The sequence below is a fragment of the Pogona vitticeps genome, chromosome 5 (genome assembly GCF_051106095.1).
Source record: "Pogona vitticeps strain Pit_001003342236 chromosome 5, PviZW2.1, whole genome shotgun sequence".
Lineage (NCBI taxonomy): Eukaryota > Metazoa > Chordata > Lepidosauria > Squamata > Agamidae > Pogona > Pogona vitticeps.
The window spans coordinates 112471160-112494770 of record NC_135787.1 but is presented as its reverse complement, the minus strand read 5'-3'; the positions used below and the strand labels follow the sequence as shown (position 1 = coordinate 112494770).

Below are 23611 nucleotides of genomic sequence, written 5' to 3'. Positions count from 1 at the left end.
CAAGCAAGCAAGCAAGCAAGCAAGCAAGCAAATTATCTATCTATCTATCTATCTATCTATCTATCTATCTATCTATCTATCTATCTATCTATCTATCTATCTATCTATCTATCTATCTATCTATCTATCTATCTATCTATCTATCTATCTATCTATCCATCCATCCATCCATCCATCCATCCATCCATCCATCCATCCATCCATCCATCCATCCATCCATCCATCCATCCATCCATCCATCCATCCATCCATCCATGTTTTTCTTAACAGCTTCTTGGCCTAGACACCAATGGCTGGCGGGAAAGTCTTCCCTCAAGACCTTCTAAACAACAAATGGGGCGTTTTTCTTCCCCCATCACCTATCAAGATGAGCTTTTTGTCTGACAGTTTTCTAGAATCAAGGATTCCCTTGTCTTGTCTCCTGAGGCAAACTCTGAGCGTGGGCAGAGTAGGAGAGCAGAAGGTAGTGTTTCCAGGTTAGGACATGCAGCATGTGGGTAGCAGAAATTAGTAGAAGTGCAGGGGAAAAGTCGGATTTTGCCTAACAGTGTATGGGTAGACTCTAGTGGAGAAGAAACTTCGATGAAAAGACCCTGCCCACCTGGTTCCCAACCCCCATTTCAGATATTCTTTTTTCAAAAGAGAGCAAAGGGGCTTAAACTTTGGAATGTTCAGTTAAATTCTCACATATGGCAGCACTGGTTCTGAATACTGTATATATTGAGTAGCTGAAGTTTGCTACCTGTCTGAGAAAAAAAAAACTTCAGGATAAAAATTCAAAGCAAGGCCCTTTGAGATTGATTTGAAATCACAATAGGCCTAAAGGTGAGTTGGGGGCAACATCCTCCTCCTCCAGCTAACACTGTTAAAATTAAATTGAGCTGCCCCAGCACAAAGGATATTATTCCAAACAAGAGTTAGGGCGGTGTGTGTATGTCGCTATATGGAGGAGCAGTCGGTAGCAAAATGACTCATAACCAACCTTTATCCCCTTTAAACCTGGCAATTTCTTCTAAATGACTTTTTAAGAATACTTATTTTTATTCTATCATATATCTAGAAAGCAATTTCCTTCTACATGTGAAGAAAACAACTCTCCTTTAATGCATAATGCTGACTAAAAATAAATGCCAACTACTGTGCTTTGCATGTATGATTACTGCGAGACATTTAGGATTATTTAAAGCAATTTTGTCTCTGAGAGAATGGAAAGGGCGAATGCAACAATGCTGCCATTTGCCTTTATCTTGTTAAGTTAGATGACACCCATTATAACCACCCGAACCAATCTGTTTTCTTTTATCACCGGACTATGTAGGTTCCCCGTGGGAAACCCTTCACTGCTCCTGCTTGCTGAAATATTTGTTATTTATTCCATTTCTCACATTTATGTCTCATCTTTCCTCCAATAAGTCCAAGGCATTGTGTACATGGGTAACCCTATTCAGACATTCCCATGTTAAGACGATACCACTTAGAAGGGAGCTCTGTCATTGCTTTCTTCACAGGGAAAGTAACCGGGCTACAGCAGAAGTTTTCTTGCTAATGTGAAAGCTCTCCACATAAGTAAGAACCCCAATTTCCCAGGGTTCTGAAAACGTGCCACTTTCCCTGCAGAGAAAGTGATGGTAGACTGGGAAGAGGCTACATACTCACTGGAGGTATGGCGATTCTATCTGTGCAAGTAATGCCCAAACAGAACATGGGTGATAGTGATCTTCTGTATTTATTTATTTTTTATTTTTTGGTGAGGGAGATTCATTTTAAAAGCTGCAGATCCTTATAAATCATGTACACACATTCCCTAAAGTAAGACCCATTGGACACTGCAGGGTTTCTTCTAAGTAAACACTGTTAGGATTGCACAACCAGTAAAGTGTTCATTTCTGCTGGTAGCCCTTTGAACACCCCAACATTTATATCCGTCCAGCACATTTTGGGGGACAGGCACCCCTTATACCTATTAGCAAAAACTATCCCTGATCCTATTATCCTAGATACTATTTTCCTCTTGTTTTATTGTGTTTAATCAGCTGTTTGTACCCTTAACAACAAATATTCCTTACAGCCATATTCCTCACTCCCAGCTCCCCTGGCCTCTTCATAATCATGATTTCTTTATTCTCCAAATGGCAATCAGCCATGTTGTGAAGGACTAAGAACAGACTATGACTGCTCTGACTTCCAGCTTGACGCTGTGATGAGACAGCAGCAAGAGGATGGGGCTCCATCCCCTGGGCTGAATTCTGACCTGTCTGGGAACCCCATGGGGTTAAAACCACCCCAAAGAGGTGGTGAAATGGGAGAGAAGCCTATTGATCACAGTGGAATAGCAGTTACCTACGTTTGATCCAGGAAACTCCCCAATCGACCAGTGGGCGGAAATAAGCAGCTGAACTAGCTTGCCTGCAAGTCAGCGGGAGCCGGGGAAAATAAGTGATAAATCAGCCTAATTAACATTGTGCTACAAATGGGTGAGAAACATTTTTAAAAACTATATCTATTTTCTATCCCTGGATAAGACAATTCCTAGGGCAGAAATAGTGTTTCATAACTCTCTATCATCATTGATTGAGCTGCGGAGAAGCTGGAGGGAGGAGAAGATGGAGGGAGACACAAAGAAAATAAATTGGACATCAATTAGACACTTAATTATACTTAAAGGAAGGAAGCTCAGTATAAAAACTTAAGAATTTTTTTTCCCGAAAATACCACTGACAACTTTGCAAAATGACTAACAGCTATCTAAGGCACTGGCAAAACACCTAGAACCAATGGCCTTGAATGTTCTATGACTGTTTGGAATTCCCTTTCTCCTTGATGACCGAACTGAACTACAGACAAATTAACCCTAGAAAGCCTAATTTAGCCAAAGTGGAACTTATAGACTGTACTCTGGATGTTGAACTGGATGGGACCTTGAGCCTTTAGGTGGGGAAAACTATATCTGAGACTGCATTCAAGCTTAATGGAACTGGATTGATTACTTTAAGCATATGGATAACTTTAACTTGGAATAAAATTTTTTGACAATTTTTATACTAAAATACATACATGAATGGTTTCAGTGATCAACGATGTGTGGGATTTGGGGGGGATAATTGGGAAGACACCAAGATGCAAAAACAAATAATTGTAATTAACCCATGTAACATGATGTTTGATAAGCATGAACCAAATGTAGATAGACTGAAAAACTAATAAAGTGTATTTAAAAAAGAAAAAAAAGAAAATGACTGCTCTGAGGTTCTTGACATTCAGACCTCTCACAGTGGGGGCATCCCATCTAATGGAACTACCGCAGTTTGAGAAGCCTATGAATGACTCCTGAATAGACCAAATCATTTGTTCTTATCATTCCCCCAATTATTACTATTGCAGAGTTGCCATTATAGCAAGCAGCATCATGTCAGCCTACAAGCCAGTAGACAAGTGTGGAAAACAGAGGTGTGTGGAGGGAAAGGTACTTGAACTTCCTTCATTTAGATGTATTTTTTTCCTTTTTGTTTCCTAATGATATTTATGCTGTTGTTTCAAACAGAAAGAAAAAAGAAGTCAACAATTGTGGAAATAACTTAAAAATAACTTGTGCAAAGCACTCAAAGGTTTTTTTAAGTGTTTCTTATGTTTGTTTCTAATATTGTGTGTTTAATTGTTTTTTAATATTATATTAAAATTTACTGTAAGCTGCCTTGAGTCTCCTACAGAAGAAAAGCTGGCATGCAAATAAAAAAATAATAATGAAATGATCATCAGTGAGGCTGCTTCTCTTATGACATAACTGTTAAGCCTGAAGGGTACGCACTTGAGTTGCACAGGTACACCTCATGGGAAATATGTGAAGTATGAATGTCACATATACATTAAATATACCTTTAGGAAAGTACTTGTTGAAAAACAGCCCTAACAATTGCTTTGTATTTGGATGAAAAGTGGTTAACTGATGGAAAAAAGGAGTTAGCTTCTGGGATTTCCCCCAGTGGTGTCACTTTGTAAATGGTAGTGAACAGAAGAGAGTATCCTCTAGAGCAGTGGTCCCCAACCTTGGGCCTCCAGAGGTTCTTGGACTTCAACTCCCAGAAATCCTGGCCAGCAGCGGTGGTGGTGAAGGCTTCTGGGAGTTCTAGTCTTAGAACATCTGGAGGCCCAAGGTTGGGGACCACTGCTCTAGACCATCTTGATTGTTGCCTTTGGTATTGTCAACATTCAGGATGCCCTTTTCTATGTAAAGCTTGGCATAATTTTTCCTGCTGGCAATGCGGGCACAATATTGTGTAGCATTGTTAGGCCAGTCCCTGGCTTTTTGAATTGTCTGTACAGAAGCACAATATCCCACATTCTTAATCTGGAGTTTTTAAAAAGTTTTGAATAGGCTTAAGGGTGTGGTCTTGTCCCTCATGATTCATATTTGCTGTGGAAAAAAAGCATAACACCAGATTACCTGAAGAGAACCTGGACAGTTTATAGAAGATGGCACGATGCATGTATAGGAGCCAAGTCCACTTTCTGGCTTTAATCATGTTCATTGGTGAACCTTCTGCCTATCACTATTCCTCAGGTCAAACTAGATTGTAAGTTTATCACATTTTTCACATAGGTGCTCCTCAGAGTGATCAAAGATGTCTGCCACATCACTGATTTTCCTAAACTAAATACCCCACATTTAGAAGGGAAAGCTGATTAACAGTACGAAGTATACGCTCTTCTCAAACTAGACATTAGCAATAAATAAACATACATTCATAGGAAAAACACGAATGCAAATGTGACTACAATTTTGTGGTAAATCAAAGGAAGATCGTTTTGTGCTTCAGCGAGAAGACCCCAAACCAGTGCAACACAGTAGCCACTGTAATTTTTTCGGCACAGGTTTGGTAGAACAACACAAAAACACCTCCTTGGAACAGAGCAGCTTGGAAATATCAATGACAAAAGTGCATTCCTCTCAGTAAGGGCAAGGCATTTGCATTTCAGCATGTTTTGTCAACACATAGCCACCATGAGAACTTTTTACAGGGTTAGGCTTTGTAACACTTACATTTAGCAGCTGTTCAAAGGCATAACTGAAGCCTTTTTTGTAATCGGTGATCCCTTTGGCTTGGATTTTATAAACGGCTTCTTTCAACTTCTTCTTATTCCTCACATTTGCTTGTACAAGTTGGTTGAAACAACTGACATTTTGAGCATTTTCATTGAACTGGGGAGGGAAAAAAGAGAGAGATCAAGAAAAGAGTCACTTAATAAAGCACATTAAAGGAACATATTGTAAGGTTGTAATTTCCAGGGTATGGCCAATGTCTATCATATGTGTCCTTCAGTGGAATCTAAAGACTTATTTCAGTTCATATAAAAGGCCCCTGTTAGCTTTTTTTCTGGCATTATTTTGTTCAACAGTTGACTAGACATTCCATATCTTACAAGCACTGTCAAAATGTCCTATCAAAACAATGGTTTGTCATATTGTTTCAGTAAGAATGGGCTGCAGCTTGAAAAACAAAACTAGACACACACACCCCTGGGTCCAAGAAATTAGTTACACAAATTCATTGCATCTTGACCTGCATCTACAAGTACTATTAAGGTTACAATGTTGGTTGAGTTTGTGCAGTATTAGATTCACCATTGCTTGTTATACGTCTCCTCAGTGCAGAATAGGTTGCCCACTTTTGTGCTAATTTACAATTGAATGCAAACACCATCTTGTGGTCTGCCAAGGGCTGATTGACATTCCTGGAGAACCTGATAAAACGAGCCTCATATTCCAATAGATAAAACATTCAAGCTAACATGATCCCCAGTGGACACATTATGTAGTGGATATATCCAAGGTTCTGAAGGTCAAAGAATGATTGACAACTAAGGCTGCAGGGAGGAAATATAACTCCGGGTTATATTTAATTAATGTGAGCTACAATAAACTAAAGCAAACTAACTGACGTATTTCAACTGTGAAGGACTCTGGCCCGGTCCCAAACTTCAGCATTCCTCTGCTACACTAAAAAAAAAACCAGCACACAAAAAAAATTGCTAAGTCACCTCAACAATATGACATTTTCAATAATCATTTAAGAACAATGGGAGGTTCCTGTACTTCAATTCTACATTGTCTGATTCAGAGCTAGAAAACAAGGAGCAGCCACATTCTTTCTAGCACATTTTTTAGGTAATTACATTACCAAGATTATTACTTTTACCAGTGTTTTGTTTCAGAGTACCATACTTAACTTGCATGTGTCATGTAAGCTGAGCTACCAGAATGCTTTCAAGCCGAGTGGGAATTGATAATGATGTATATAAGACATACTTTGGCATATTCCTGATTGCTCTTCTGTCTCTCCCTCTCTCCCACATCTTTACACAGCCGTTTGACATCTGCAGCTTCATGATCCTGAATGAGGATATCTGACCTTTGCTGGCCCATGATCCAAGGCTGGCAGCGCACGCTGAGTAACTGGAGGCCCTCTTCAGGCATTAGCAGTAGTGTGGAGGAAATGATTGGGCCTAAGTGTTCATATCCTTTTCACTCATTTGAGCGGAAGTCTGAAGATCCCATTCTTCACATAGACTTCGAGCCCATATTTAGAAAAGGAACAAGATTCTAAAGCCCAGGGAAAAGCTATGCACATCCAGCACAGCCTCTACATTCAGACCTTCCTCATAAGGTTTGGATGCTTGCATGGAGAATGTCTGAGATGTGGTTGGACTCCAGCTTCGCTTTTTAACCAACAAACCCAGTGGGTGCTGCAGTCCTATAATGTTTGGAGGTGTTTACACCAGTACATTCAGCATTATTGGTAAAGGATCTCCCGCCTCTATTTTGTGCCATCAAATCAGCCATCTTATTTCCATGGAATTTATGACAAAGACGGATAAAGTCTTCTAGTTTTACAGTAGTGATGATGGTATCTAGGTGTATTAAAAAAGTTCTGCCTTCTAATAAAACTAATAAAGGAACTTAGCCCAGATAAAATGAGTGCAACGTGTGTTTGAAATTTTCTCTGTGTACTGAGAGTGACAGAGATTGTGATCAAGCAGTTAATCTCTGAAGAAGTTATCAAAGTAGCAGACGGAGTGCTGAAATTGATTTTCTTCCTTCTTGAAAGGAGATCCAAATTGTTACTCTTTATACTGAACCGCTCCCATACACCACAGCAATTTGTAAGAAAAAAGGTTTTAATTCTCTCATCCTATACAACCGCTATTAAGGAAAGCACAACAAAATTCAATACATGACAGGCCTATTAGCCCTGTCACAAAAGCATACGGCTTTCTAAAGTTCAACCACTAGATGGCAGTCCAGTAAAATAAGTGCTTTTCCATTCCAAAACCACAACACAGACTTTCTGAGAACAGTCTTATTTCCTTTTTTTTGGGGGGGGGGGGCGGGTAGGACTTTATTTGAGTTTGAGCTCCCCATGGCTAAAATCCAGACACTATTGTAAATCATGGAGCTTAAACCAGGGACAGGTGCAGTAATAATCAAAACTGTCATTATGTAGACTACATTCAGTTCATTATTAGAAAACCAGAGAAACACTGATGTTTGGGATTAGGTACTAAGACTTCCAGTATAATAGTACATTATTTAGCCAAATTATGTGTTAGTTGAGTGTGTCTGGTGCAGGACCCACACGTGTTTCCTTTCCTGGTAAGTTTTATTTCTTTCGGCTACACAGTTAAAACTATTTGTGCTGTCATCAGCCACTGTATTTATTTATTTGTTTGTTTGTTTATTTATTTATTTATTTATTCATTCATTCATTCATTCATTCCCCGCCCATCTGGCCTAAAAGGCCACTCTAGGCGGCTTCCAGTGAAAACAATAAAATAATACAAAAAATTACATAAATCATAATTATAACATACACAATACAAAAATAGAACTGAAATAAATAAAGGAGAAGAAGAGAACATCAAGTGTTAGCTGGAGGGAAGGCCTGAATATATAGCCATGTTTTTAGTTGCTTTTTAAAGGTGCCCAAAGTGGGGGCTGCGCGAATCTCAGGAGGGAGATTATTCCAGAGGCGAGGAGCCACCGCCGAGAAGGCCCGGTTTCGTGTCTTTTCCTTCCGGGCCTCTCTTGGCGTCAGGCTCCTCAGCCTCATCTCCTGGCTCGCACGGGTGATCCAGGTAGATCTTAACAGTTTCCACCTTACAATGTGGGCAGTGGTGTTGTGGAACCAGGGCTCAGAGTGCCACAGCAGGGTGGTGGCAACATCTGCTTCCTTTACCCGGCTTCCCTACTCTTTTTGAGTTTAGCTGCCATTCTTACTACAGTGTGTTCTGTGTGTGGATTTTCTTAGCAACGATAAATTACTGCGGGTTCTCACGTGAAGCATTTGGAGGCAGCTTGATTTTGTGGAGATAAAATTGCAAGAACTGGTACATTGGTACTGCTTGCACTTTTGCCCACGCATCAAAATTTACTATTACACCAATGGGTGTGGATGACTAACATTGATAATCATAATGGAGATTCAGTCGCTTGAATAGAACTTAAAATATTGGCCTTAGTAAGTAAGGATGAACAAAACACATTCCTTTAATTTTAGTAAATGCTTCTTCCATCTCACAGCCTATTCAGATATGCCTTTTCTGCGACCCAGACCCAAATCACTGTGCATTATTGGTAAATGGCTCAGAATTTCACTTCATGATCTTTGATTAAAAATCCAGTATTCAATATTAGTTAAGACAATTAGCAGCTTTTTAGAGGTTCAGTGGAAGTTATTTTCTTAGCTATTTCATGTCTTTTTTCAATCACTCAACCAAATGCAGCAACCATTCTTTATACTAAAGGAAAGCCTGTTGTATTTCCCCCCAAATCAGTTTTTACATCCCAGTTTCTCCTTTACATGACCTTTGGACATTGCTTTTCATCCCACTTACCCATGATACAGTAGAAAAAGAATGCACAGAAGCAGACTTTTTGAAAAAGCAAGAACAATGATGGCATCTATCCCAAACTGCTGACTAATTAATGGGCCTTCCTTGGTCTGGCTAGTGAACAGGGTGGCAATGTTTTACTACTATTTTTTAAAAAATATTCAAGTTTTACTATTCTTTGTGGCAAATCAACACAGAGAAAATCAGAGAATGAGAAAAATAATCCAATCAGAAAACCTCATATTTCTTTCCTCTTTTTTTAATTCAGGAGTCCCACCCACCCACCATTTTCTGGCTATTTTAATGGTAACCCTTGCCTGCATAGCTATTTGTATTACTGCATAACTCCTAGAACTGATGGAAGATTGCTTGTTAAAGTTTAGGGTACCTGACAACTGCAGTCAGACAAGAGAGCAGCACTGAGTCTAATGGAGTTTACACTCAGGTGACTGCCTAGGATGGAAACCCTGCCTTGTAAACTTTGTTGTGAAGCTATTACAGTGGTGCCCCGCATGACAACGATAATCTGTCCCATGAAAATAGCTGTTTAGCGAAATCGTCGTCATGTGAAAACCCTTTCCCCATTGGAATGCATTGAAACCCAGTTTAATGCATTCCAATGGGGAAAATACCTCGTTGTTCAGTGAAGATCGCCCATAGGGAAGCCATTTTGCAAGCGCTGATCAGCTGTAAAAATGGCTGCCCTGCAAAGCATGGGTCTGGAAAACACAGGGCAGCCATTCTGCGAAGCCGACGATCAGCTGTAAAAATCGTCTTGCGAACAAACGGTTCGTGAAGCACGGACCTAATCAACATCCAGCGAAAAGCCCCCATTGGAATGACTGTTTTGCAAATCACTATAGCAATTGCAAAAAGTCATCATTATGCAGATTTGTTGTTTAGCGGGGTCCTCGTTTATACCACTGTATAAGTGGTTTCTTCATTTTCTTTTTCAGATGTGTGCACATTATGAGAGTTTAAAAACAGTGTGCTATTTATTCTGAATATAAATAACAGAACAGTAAGGTAAATATCCTAAAGAATCAAGAACATCCTACCACTACTCAGGAATGGATGACTTTGGCAAATCATTATATTCATCCTAATTAAAAGTAATTTTCCAAGCTTTGTCTGGGCATGTGCATGTAGATTGTTTGTGTGGAGGTGGGTAATGGCTGCCAATATTGTCATAATTGAAAATGAGATTTGGCAAACACCTCTCCCCAAACAAGCCATGTAGAGATGGTCTCTACCTTCACTTGTTTGAGTATTTCTCCACAGCCCTGGCATACTATTCGCACAATAACCTTAGAGCTTCATGGAAGGTGACACCCTTTCTCTCATGGCACCAAGATAACAGGTTTCGTGTGGTGTCAGACAACACAGCCCATTCTATACACTTCACAGGTGCAGAATATATTTTGGAATATAAGGTGTCGGAAGACATCTAGAACGACTGAATTAAGAAACTGAACAGTGCTCAGATGTGCAGTGGCATCCAACATGCAGCTCTGTTGCTGGGGGAAATCCTATCTCCTTCAACTAATTCAAAAAAGGCTTTTTGCTACATCAGACTACTGCTCTGGGAATACAGAAATTTGAAAATATCTATCCAGCCTCTTGCCAGCTTAATCAGATTGTGCTGTAGCTGATTTTTCAATCTACCAAAGGCTGTGTCGCTGCCCTGCTCCTACCGCTGTGGCTAAGCAGCTTGGTGACCCAGATGTATCTATACATATTAAATGAGCAGTAGTGAAAGAGATCTAATTCCAAGAGGCTTTTCCTTGTAACTAAATCCGGCTTTGCCATTTTCCCTTTGTCTATCTGTGCATGTCTGGTTTTCTCAGTAATAGGATCGTTCGTTTAATTCTTAAAAGGAGCTAAATCAGAATATTACCCCTATTTCTAAAACTCAGGGTGTGTTTAAACAGCTAGACAGTCCCACTGTTTTTCGACGGGCCTTTGAAGAATTGAAAAAAGAAGCTGAGCCCACAGCAAGGCAGATGCTTTTTGAAAGCTTTCCACATTGATGAAGGATGAGGAGTAAGTACTAAGTCAGACCTGGAGAAACTTAAGCAGACTTCTGTCTGTGCAGTCAGACTCCCCCATGCATGTCTCCTCACTACAGCCATCTTAAGTTCTCCAGATCCATTCACAGGTCAAATAAACTTCTGAAACCCCATGGAATTGATTACTACTGGCTACACTGGGAGAAACAATTACTATGAAGGTTTTCTTTGGCCTGTGGGGGATGGAACAGGCAATAAAGGGTTAATTTTCCTCCTCTGACATGATCAATAAGGGGGTGGAGGTACAGGAGGAGAGAACCCTTCAACCATCCAATTTCCATCCAGCACAGAGGGCCTCTACAATAAAAATGGCCAAACAAAATGCCACCAAAAACAATTATTTTAGGGTAATCTTGCAGATAGATGGCAAAGAAGGATTCTAATAGCAAAACTAATATAGAGGACCACAAAACTATGTAAAACATTACCATCAATCAGTTGGCCTTAAAGAGCATTTCATGCCAAGAAGAACATTTCCAGAAAAAAACAAAAGAATAATCCAGATTAAGTTCGACTTTCCATTTTTGGTCAGTGGAGTAGCAGCAAAACAATGACCAAGACCAGTACCCCCAAAAATAATTAATAACTGTGTGCCATCCAGTCAAATTCTGATTTATAGTAACCCTTTCCAGGGTTTTCCAGGTAGAGAGTACTCCTGCTAGGTACCTCATTGGTTTAGGCATCTGGTTGGGGAGCTAGAGGTTGGGAATTCAATTTCCTCCCTGTGCCTCCTTGACAGGGGCTGGACTCGATGATCCATAGGGTCCCTTCCAGCTCTGCAGTTCTAAGATTATAGACGAAGTGGCTTACCGCTCCCTTCTTCTGGAGGCACCCTGAGACTGTGCAGCTTGCCCAAGACCACAGATGTGGGGGCTCTTCTGGGGTGCACAATGGGGAATGGAACACCTAGCCTCTGGCTCTACAGCCAAATACCTAACCCACTGAGATATCCAGATAGCACCACTCAGAATTGGAGAATAAGAGAGAAAAAACTTCTTATACCATTGGCTGCAGGACATTTCTACTAAAGTATGCTTTGAAAGACATGGATTTTTCTCTCTTTTATAACAATGTACAAAGATGGAGAGGGCAGTCAAGAGGCAGGGGACATGGTTATCCAAAGAGGCCAAGCACGCTTCCTCATGCACAGAGCAGGATGTTATTCTGTTTTGAGGGGAACAACAACACAGTGCGCAAGGACCACACATTCCCAAATCCAGCTCCTTGTGCACTTATCTTGTAGGACAAAAACAGAACATCTGAGCATCTGGGGTTGCAAGTTTTCTACATGAATATTCAAACTCCACAAAAGACATGGAACAGGCTAGGTCAAAATAAAGGCAGGCGTATTGCTTAAAATACTAGAGAGGCATTTGAAGATTAAAGATGGATCCAGGAGAACTACATGGTCTGGATGGAGCAGCTCTTTTCCAACCAGGAGAATTCCTGCCTATCTCACCTTCCTGGCCACTGTAACTGTCAAAAACAAAAATGAGTTTCCAAAGCAGATGGGTTATAAAGGGGGATCAAACAGAGCTTGGTAACGTTAAGCTAAGAAAATGCTGATAGTAGAAAGAGACATACATTCCCATTCAAGAATTATTTCCTATGCAATTAGGGGAACATCCAGAAGCTGCCCCCACCCCCCTCCCCCAAGCACACTGCCGAGGGTAGACACTGCGACTTAAGGGTATTGGATGTCAAAACTGATATAGACAAAACTGAAGAAAAGCAAGAAGAGCTGATTTTTGAGCTGTGACCAGAATGATACATTGCTTTGAAATGTGATGCGCATCATCTCATGTATCTTGTTGGTGGACAGCTGACCTAAGGCTAGGATCCTGCAGACTACTTCTTCCAACAGCTCTGAAATAACTACCCCCACTTCCAGATATGTAACAAGAGATGTCCAGTGAAGATCTCAAACATGAAACTATACCAAGATCTGCAAAGGAAGACAGAGCATCAGGTTCCTGAATTTCAAGAACCAACATCTTCAGGGATAGAATGGAGCCAACAATGGAATCTGTCCTCAAACAAAGCTTGGTGTTCCGAGCAGCAGGAAAAGTATAAAAGAAACTCTAGGGACACCAGACTGACTTCATATCAGTGGCCTCTGCAATCATGTCCTGGAATCCTGAGTAGAACCTTTGAAATTAACTTGTTAATAAATTGATCAACAGTCTTCCCTGCTGATAATTTGTCACAAGGTTGACAAATTTCAGAATGCCTCCAGATGGATAACAAAAAACAAACAAACCTTCTTCTGGCAACAAGAGTCACTTCTGCTATTGGGCTTTGGAAGCAATATTCCCTTTGGCAATACACAATGGCCACTTAGTTTTTTTGTTTGTTTGTTTGTTTGTTTGTTTTAAAGCCATGGGAGATTACATTTGAGGGAGCCTGAAGAGTGTATTGGCCAGTCTGAAGTTCAAATCAATTTATTTGATGGAGGCCCTCCACTGCCCCTATCCAATATTTCCATGATAACACTTTCCTCCTCACATCTGATGAGTGGTAATGTGGATGCTGCTATGAAAGGTGAAACCTCTGAAGAGGTCAGGAATAGGTCCACATCCTCGAGGCAACTGTGAAACTCCAAAATTGAGACAAACTCATGAGAGTAAATTATTTTGCTGAAAGAATTTTCTATGTGGAGAAAAAGACAGTTATTTAGTTCTTCCTGCAGGAGAAAATCCGGATGACTCTCAAGGATTAAATCTACTCTGTGCTGGATGGAAAAGTTCCTGTTACTGTTGCTCATAATTCTCCAGGCAAGTGACATCATGGAAGAAGACCTCTTAACCTTACTACTCACATTACCTCTAATTTTCTGCCAATGCTGGGCAGGGGCTCCACCTGCAAGAGGTTCTGGCCACAACTGGAACCAAATGGGTGGCAACACTGGCTGCAGGTGCACAGCACAATGCTGCTTAGAGGGAATGTTGCTTGTTACTGAAGGATCTTTAATCAGAAGGTTGTGTAAGCATGTGTAGATGAATGCTCCTCTCATTTGGACATGAAGCATAGGGCCACTATCTCCTCTGGGAAGACCCACTGGAAGTCAGATTTGAAGGCCTTGTTCCAGTATCTGTTTATGCCATGTTAAAAAAAACCCTTAGGGGAACCAGTTGAGGGCCTCACATGTCCTGAACCTCATAGTTATAGCCTTGAATGCAGAGAAGTTTCAGTCTTTGCCTCCATTGTGGTTCCAAACTAGATTGGTGCTCTCTGTCTGAAATTTTTATTCCCCCCCCCCCCCGCAAAAGATTCCAGATCCTTAATTTAATGCCAGATCTGCACAGCAAAGGGAAAGTATTACCGTATTTTTCGCACCATAAGACGCACTTTTCCCCCACAAAACAGGGGGGGGAAGTCTGTGCGTCTTATGGAGCAAAGAAAACAGATTATATTTTCCTGTTTTCTTCTCCTAAAAATTGGTGTGTCTTATGGAAAGGTGCGTCTTATGGAGCGAAAAATACGGTATTTAGAACTGAGTTCCTAAAGTCCTTTGGTTGAGCGGGATCTGCAACTGATTTCAGTGTTTCCATTCTGATCTTTCTCTGTTGTGTGAAGTGATTCAGAAATTGGGGTGTGATTGTGGAAGCCGTGGGTGGAATATGGTATATATGTAGATCAGTTTATCGGCTTGGACAATGAATTTCTAACATTTTCCACTTTATGTGCTAAATAACAATCTACCTGTGAGTGCAGAACGACAATATCTCCAGCTTCAGCATTTGCTTATATCTAACTTTGGTCCATCTGCACGGAGTGCTTCTGAATCCCCTACATTGCTAGAGGGAATTATTGGATCTGATCAGAAATCCAAGCTAGAAACTGTAGTTTATTAATGTTTAATAGATCTTTCCAAAGCAGGTATTCAAGAGCTTAAAAAGACATGGAATGCAGATTTATAAAGTAAAATACAATCTAAATACAATGGAAAACTGTATTAGAATTTACACGGGGTGTTTCTTTAGATTTGAAATTGAGACTGATCCAACAAAAATAAGTAGTACTGTATTTTAGGGTACATTGGACTCCACAATTGTTTAGGAAGGGACTGCCAGATTCTGACAGATGTTAGAGATGCATCTTTAAGGCATATGATCTGGGCTTGTCCAGTAATACATTTATTTTAGACCAAAGTTGTCATTTGTATTATTGTGGTACTGGGAAAATCTTTGCTATTTTTGAATATTCATGTTCTTTTAAATTATATTCCTGTCGTATGGGGTCTAACAAAGGGGCAACGAAATTGGGCTTTACAAGCCCTTACGGTGGCTAAGAGACTTGTACTCCAAATCTGGAAGGATGGTTGGAAGATCTGTTAGCACTAGTTTCATTTGAACAGGTATGATATAGACGCCAATTTCACAAGGACATTTACTTGGACATCTGGAAGGTATATATGTGCAATATAAGATACTGTATATGTAGCAAAATTATATTGTAAATCTATAATGATGGTTTATAGAGAGTACTACCATAACTATGTTTTACCATTTTTTGCTCTTTTTGAATCCTGTACAGGAAAGATGCTATGCTGTGCAGAATCAGCAAATGCAGCACAGCTTGGCATTTATTATAGAAACGATGAATATAGAGAATATGAGCCCCACAAAATCTCACAAGTCTACAACAGGAATGGGAAGGCTGCATGCAGCCCTCCAAGGCTATTTTTGCAGCTTTTGATAAGTCTGTTCTTCTGCGCTTGCTCTATATGTTTGTGCATATACATGTGCTTTGCATCTTAGAGAAAAAGTATACTATTTTGTGCATATTTCCACATAGATGTGTTGCACTAACTGTAGAAACACTGATGTGGGGGAAGTGTTCCTTGTCTCATTCTCAAGGCCCAGAAACTCCTCAGTGAAGTGTACATTTAGAAGAGTGACTGATTTAGCAGGTAATCTTTTGTATAAGGCAGAATTGAAAAGGCTGGGAGGTTTCCACAATTTCACAGAAAGGAAATGGTTTGACTCCCAAATCTGACTCAGAGTAGAAGCTAAACTTGAATAGTCCATTCCCATGAGAGGGGGGACCTGGTATCCCAGGAGGAGGTATTTCATAGGGAGAAGAAGTTCCTCCTTGCTTGTGCACAGCAACTTTGAATCCAACTCCTATTTCTGATGCAATATTATTACAGTACATCTGCCCATGTTATACTACTTATGCAATACAGTAAAGTAAGAGGTGGGAATTTTTCAGTCAAAATGTTGCATTAATCATAAACTCATGATGTAGCCTTGGGGAACTGCTCTTTTCTCAGCCTCTGCCTCTTCCTTCTAATTTGAAGATAAGAATAACATTTCTTACCTACCTCTTGAAACTGCCTCCAGGATTAGGAATGGTTGTGAAATGAAATATTTGGCAGTTTTAATATAAGACTATAAACATACTGTGAATGCTGTTGAGAGGCGGTGCACATATGTCCTAGCAATATATGTCATCATCCAGTCTAAGCCAGTTAAGTAAATGTCAGTGCAAGTGTTGTGATGCAGTGCTTATTATTAAAATATTTATTATTAGAAAAAAGAAATACAATAGCTCAGATAATGATTTGTTAGTTACTCGTTTCTGATAAGTAAAAGAGAGAATCTGAAAGGGGCTTGCCAGGACCAGAGGTGGTCAGGAATGATAGGAGGTGTTGCTTAACCCATCTGGAGAAGCTTGGAGATGCTGGAGAAGACTATCTAGAGCAGTGGTTCCCAATCTTGGGCCTCTAGATGTTCTTGGACTAAAACTCCCAAAAATCTTCAGCACTAGCTGCGCTGGCCAGGATTTCTGGGAGTTGTAGTCCAAGAACATCTGGGGAACCATGGTTGGGAACCACAGATCTAGAGGGTTGAGGAGAAACCTCAAGAGAACCACATCCATCCAAGAAGATGGATGGATGAGGCTAGGAGTCATGGCCTGGAAGGAGGATCCTTGCATTGACCCAAAGGCTTGAAATGTAACATCTCACTTATATACTGTTGTCTCACCTGATCTTTACCTGTGAACAGTGGATGGGAAGAGATTGATGAGAGAGCACACATTCCCAGGAGAAAGCAATCTCCATGTTTTTTCAGCATTGTTGGCTGGTGTTTCCAGAACTCCATCAATGCTAGCTTAAGCTCCTAGGTTAGAAGCTACATGGATCATATTCCATTAGCAAAACATACAATATTTACTGTCCTTTTCTTCTGAAAATTCAAATCAACCTATTGACTGATTGTGCCAGGAATTGTACTATTATTTTCAAAATATGCCCTCAAGTTCAACTATTTATATAGATTGCAAAAAAAAAAAAAAAAAAAAAGGATATATAGCTGGGAGCGACTTCATGGTAAGGGAACAGGAGATAGGAAGCAGTTGCACTTAGTGAGAGAATGTGAAGAAATCTTGCCTATTTTTCATTTCTTTTTGAGACCAACTGTCTTGATATGGCAGGGCAACCTATCAAATATTCTCTAATTCCAAAGAAGAGTTATTGCCTGCTGAGTTTTCTGTCTTTTCCACAAACCATAGCAGTGCTAAGCTACTTCCTTTCCCCTCTAAGCACAAAATGACAGGTTGACTGACAAAAAGATATAAGCAATCCATCCAATGTTGCCCTTATTTGCTGCATTTTGCACTACAAGGTAATGCTTCTCATCTTTCCCAACAAGGCTTCCCCGCCCCGAAATGTACAAAAATCAGCCTTGTAAATATGTAAAATCCCTATAAGTCAGTAACAAAGGAAAAAGAAAATGAAGAGTAAGAGAAAAGGAAGTCTCACTGTTTCATGACAAGAAGGAAAATGATCGCATTTTCCTTTCAGATAAGAAGAAAATAAATCAGGATTCACATATCTAGCCTGAGGTAGCTCCCAAAAGCAAGTTGGAAGATGCAAGCTGCATCTTCATCCAGAGCCTGCACATACCCCTCCTGCCCCCTGCATGTAAACCTCACCTCAGAAAGTAACACAAAAATAGACAATTATAACACACTTCCATTCCCTTTTCCCCATAGCCAAGTAAACAGGGGGTAGGAAACCTTTGGCCTTCCAGAAATGTGGGGCTAAAACTAGCACAGTCCTATACAGTTAGATGTTCTGGGTGAGGTCGGTAGGAATAAGCCAAAACATCTGTATAGTTGCAAGTTATCCATCTCTATACTAAACTACAAATGTTCTCAGTTTTCCAGAGTATTACGATTATTTTGTTTCCAGTACCCACACATTTAAATGCAGGCTTACATTTTTGTAAAGTCCAGGTGATCTCGACCAGACCATGAACTAAGGACCTTTCATTTGTTCACTGTGTTTTTCTTGCACTGACAATTTCTCTCCTTCTGCCCTTTGTCAGCTTAAACTTGAAGTAGATTTCTCTGCAAATTGCAGTCTCACCACAATCATAAACAAATTATGCTCCCTCTGTCAACATGAGAAACTAAGTCTCTAAATCATAGCATGCTGGGATTGAATTGCAACCCCTATCATCTACCACTTACAGCTATCAAAGCATATAACCGGATTAGTGGGGAAACAGCTGTATTGAGCATACATTTAAGCTCTTTTTAAACAGCAGGCTTCTTTCCCACCACAAAGCGCGCCACTTCAGATAGTCTAAATGCAAATTCCAGGGGAAATTAGAACATATTAATCCTTGACTGTCCTTATATGACTTAAATACCTCCTGCAGCCCTTTACTCACTGGAACTGAATTACAAGGACTCTGCAGAAAATACAGGACAAAAGAGATTAGAACACCTCCGCTCCACCCCCACCCCACCCCTTCACCTTCTTCCCTGGCAATTCTTGCTACAACTAGCATAGCTACTCCGCAGTAGCTCTCTCACTCTATCCTTCTGAGTGGCAAGAGCTTAAATTTATGGTGAATGCCCAGTGTGGTGTTATGGACAGAGTGATGGACTAGGACGCAGGAGACCTGAGTTCAAATCTCTACTTGGCCCCCAAAACTCACTGGGAGGTTGCACCATCCCTTAAACATCTCTCATATCTTGAAATCCCCTTGTTAGGGTCACCATAAGTTGGGTGTGACTTGATGATACATAGCACACATGGTTTCACAGTCTGATTCGCACACTTATCGGACTGTTTGTTGAGGGCAGGAACATGTCTTGCTCCAGCTCTTACTCCTTACTGTTTAAGGCAGTGGTCCCCAACCTTGGGCCTCCAGATGTTCTTGGACTTCAACTCCCAGAAATCCTGGCCAGCAGAGGTGGTGGTGAAGGCTTCTGGGAGTTGTAGTCCAGGAACATCTGGAGGCCCAAGGTTGGGGACCACTGGTTTAAGGGGAAGTAAGGGCATAATTACAGACAACAGAGCCTTTTTAGCAGATGTCTCTTTTTTTTCTGCAAAAGCTGAAAAAACCAACAAACATTGTTTTAGTACTGCCAGTCTGGGGCTTAGCTGAGGGTCTTATCTGTGTTACTGCACATGTTTCTGCCATAGGAACAGCAGGAAAAAGACTATTTACAATACTTTTATATTAAAGTAAGTTTAACTAATAATACTAATTGGTTTTAACACCTACTGTGTATTAGATTTAGCAGTTCAACTGTCCTAAATCGCTTTTGCCGGGTAAAATATATAATTAGAATATCTGGCCAAAGGAACTAAAATAATATATGGCCAACAACACTGACTCCTGATATATTAGATTATGTTATATCTTCCCAATCAAAACACTGTAATAAAAATAAAACTCTACCCTACAAGTCTAATCACTCAGCCAAACCTATTCTATTCTAACTGCATTCCCCCTGCGCCCGGAAGTGAATCTTTTGGTATAGTCAAGTTTTAATCCTCTCATTTCTTATTGTGGGAAGGTGGGGAATGATTATTTTTTCACCGAAACCCAGTCACCCATAACTATTCCAATCAAATATCATATAATATTCATGGAGTTATGCATTTTAAAGCTGTATGTTGTGTAAATTGATTTGGCATCATCCAGTTTTGTCTATCTGTTTATGAAGAGGCCAGATACCATTCAAAGGATTGTGTGTAAAACCACTATAAAAGCTGTCATATGTTGTCAAGGCACCTATCTCAGAGACTTCTTTTCCCTTGAGAATAGATTTCTTGAAGCAAGCCATCCCTGACTTCCTTAGCAAAGTATTCTTTTTCCAAAGACGCATCTGCTTCAAAAGCTATGAAAAACAACAACAATTAAAAATTAAAATACTGATCTACAGAGTGGGCCACATTTTACTGCGGGGACAGGAAGTAATGCAAAGGCAACTGAACTATATTAATATCCCACAGAACCACAGAAATCTCACTTTTAATATAGTGCCATATCCTTTCCTGCAATAAACCACTGAAAAAATATTCTAAGCAGTCTGTCATGAAGTGTTTAAAGATGTTGTCCAGAAAAAAGAAGGAATAATATGTAAAAGTTATCAGGGCTATGTGTAGTGGTTAGAGTGACAGAGTGACTGACTAGGATTCAGAAGACATGGGATTGCATCTGTTTGGCCATGAAAATACATGGGTAAAAAAATTGGTTGGTTCAATACTTTCCTTCCTTCCTTCCTTCCTTTAGTGGTTAAGATGCCTGTTTAATACACTAATAACATAGAGATACTGAAACTAGCTGGAAAATTAGAGCAGGAAACTCATTTTGGCTTGATTCCAGCAATCACACACATTGGAAACAAACTAAAATAGAGTGATCCTACTTAAAACAAAAAAGTAGTATCCTCTGACAAGGACAAAGAAAAGTGAAAGTAGGAATGCTTTGGGGATGGGCTGGTTCGTTCCAGCCATTAGATCGTCTGATCACCAGTAAAAGAGCAAATCAGCCCATCCTCAAATGCCCTAACTCTTTCAGTGTGGTAAATGTATACCCCACCACAGAATCCAAATATCCAAATCAGTTATATTAACTAATTACTTCAAATTATTTTCTCACCCAGATGATTCAGTTCTTGCCCCAGTCTCTTTTGCTCCAGTTACCCCCATATGTTAATCATCAGTTCATTCTCACTGTAGAATCAGTTCAGTTCAGTTCATGTCACCATGAATAGAATTCACATCATGATTTTCTTCAGGTGGCAGGGTACGGATCTTATTGTGGAACAAGGCAGCTGATGTGTAGTGGTGAATCTTGCATAGGACATGTGCTATTTTGTACAGGAACTGTAATAACTATGCACAATATTACATTTCCCCCTGCCTTTTCCAAATGAATCATATTTCAGAGAGATGCTATTCTGTGCAGCAGTTGTAACAATCCTGTATAGCTTGGCATTTCTCTACCCTTTCTAACTTACCCCTGTGTAGGAAAGCAGCCATTCTGTACTGGAATTATGATAATATTTAGATGATACTTCTTTCACAAAAATTACTATGAAACTTCCAAGAAATCCTATAAGATATGTTGTGGGGATGGAGAAAACATGGATTTCTATGAAAATGAGATGGCAAAAATTTCATATTCCTACTTTAAATACTGATTAGATCCCTAAGTGTCATGCCTGCTTTGTTTCTGAATGCCTTTAGGAGTTGGTGTTATCATTTAAACAAAACTAATTATGTATTAGTGATTGTTTCCCACTATTTGTATAAAGAAACATGAACTCTCTTTTCCACTCAGTCTGTTTCCAAATCATCATCATTGACAGCCAACTGTTTAACAGTCAGAGAGAAAGGAACTGAGCCCAACTTGAACCATGTTTAGATCATAAGTTTTTTTGAGATGGAACCCATGTTCTTTCATTAATAGTCATGAAGTAGCATATTGATGAATGGCTCTCACTGATCTCCTGGAAAAGTTCACCAGACCAAACGTGCTGGCCGTTCATTTGTATTCAAAAACATCACTAAGTACACTGGAAATAAAGCTTAACAACTACAGATCCTTAAAAATAATATACTGCAAACAGGGTGAAGACTTCATCTTAACTCTGGCTGCCTTGTCTAAAGATTTTTAGACACTTTTGATTAAACTGAAAAATCTTGATATTACCTCTGAAAAGCAGTCCATTTTGGATTTCTCTTTTCTCCCAGGCTGACTCCTAACTCACCAATAACACTATAATTTAGCAGAAGAGTGATAATCTGCACATGACGTTCTCAAGTCCTTTGCCATTGGATTATCTTTGAAACAAACTTTCCTGGGCCATCGTTTCTTTATGAATTGAAGGAGATGGATACTCACTGAAACTACATTCACAAAATCATCATCCGACAAGGTTTCTAGCATTTCAATGACAGACGTCCGGATCAACTTCAGTGTTAGCCCACTGACACTTCCGCTCCTACAAAAGAGTTCGTATTTTTTTAAAAAACACAACAGTTGTCAGTACATAGATAGCAATGCTGGGTTATGTTTCAGAAGACAGCCTCATAATATTATGTAATATGTATGTGTACATAACACTCTTGGGAAGAGCTAGGTATACGGTCTTCAGGCCATGCCTTCACTTTGGGGAATTGATACCACCTACTCAGCCCCAGAGCTTGGAAAGTTCATTTTTAGAAGTAATTTGTCAAAGCTATAGGGACTCCTCAACTTTTTTGTAGTTGTTGCTAGATATAATTACCATTATAAATTCAAAAGAGCAGCTCTTGATGTTCATGTTTATGAAACACAAAATACAATTTTTATTTTGGACTTAGTTTTTAAAAAACACATTCTCTCTAGAAGCCACTGACCTGGGGTACCAAACATACTCTCTTCCTATTCATCATGTTGTTGCCTTAGCAGCCACAAAAGAGCAGCCTGAACTTAACACATGGGGGAGGGTGGTTTTATGCTCTATTGGTGAGATGAAACCCCCCTTTGTTTGGGGCACAGTGCCAGCTGCTGAACCCTGTGAATATGTCTTTTTCACCTTTAAATGAAGCTAGATACCTTAATTATAAAAGTAACTGAAAAAAAATACTGTTGTTCTGCAAAAGGAATGAATTTATTCCTGTTTCCATTATAATCAGAACAGAAATCATATATACCTCAGCTATTGCAAAAAGGAATTAACCACAAGTAATCTGTTATTTGCAACTAACTGTCTCCAGGCTCTGCTCAGTCTTGTTCAGCCTACCAGTGACAAAGCTACTGGAAGGAACCTTGTATATGCTGGAAAAGCAGAGTCCCACAGATGCGGAAAATACATTTTCTATTATTTATTTATTTAAAACTAAGAAAAGGGATTCTTAAAAAACAGACTAAGCACAAAGACTTAACAACAAAACAAATCTATTTAAAAAAACACAAGTAAAAATGCATGAGCCAAATACATAGTAGGCACCCACACTCCTTCAACCCTGCTTCAACAGTCAAGCAATTTATAAGCCAATACCTTAACTGGCTAAAAATACTTTTGCCTGCTAGTGAACGGAAAAATAGGAATGGATTCTAGCTTATTTTCACATTGCATACTGAGCAAAAGGCTTTGTCTACATCAGTGGTTCTTAACCTTTGTTACTCGGATGCTTTTGAACTGCAACTCCCAGAAACCCCAGTCAGGACAGCTGGTGGTGAAGGATTCTGGGAGTTGCAGTCCAAAACTCCTGAGTAACCCAAGGTTAAGAACCAGTGGTCTACATGACTGCTCATTCCCTAGCAATGCAAAACCATATCAGCTGTTGAACTGTGCTTCCTTGCCACACTGTTAGTATGCAAAGTTAATATAGTTCAGTTAACACTTTTCTTATCCTC

General features: G+C 39.8%; 1 protein-coding gene across 7 annotated transcripts in view; it reads right to left on the bottom strand.

Moving 5' to 3' along the window:
- Nucleotides 1-23611, bottom strand: part of CACNA2D1 (calcium voltage-gated channel auxiliary subunit alpha2delta 1) — a 540926-nt gene that overhangs the window by 105742 nt on the left and 411573 nt on the right. For all 7 annotated transcript variants that reach the window (XM_073000730.2, XM_078394287.1, XM_073000729.2 and 4 more), the window contains 2 exons: nucleotides 22112-22211; nucleotides 5039-5197 (listed from right to left, as the gene is read on the bottom strand). In XM_073000730.2, the coding sequence (XP_072856831.1) occupies nucleotides 5039-5197; nucleotides 22112-22211 (259 nt within the window). The remainder of the gene's footprint in view (nucleotides 1-5038; nucleotides 5198-22111; nucleotides 22212-23611) is intronic.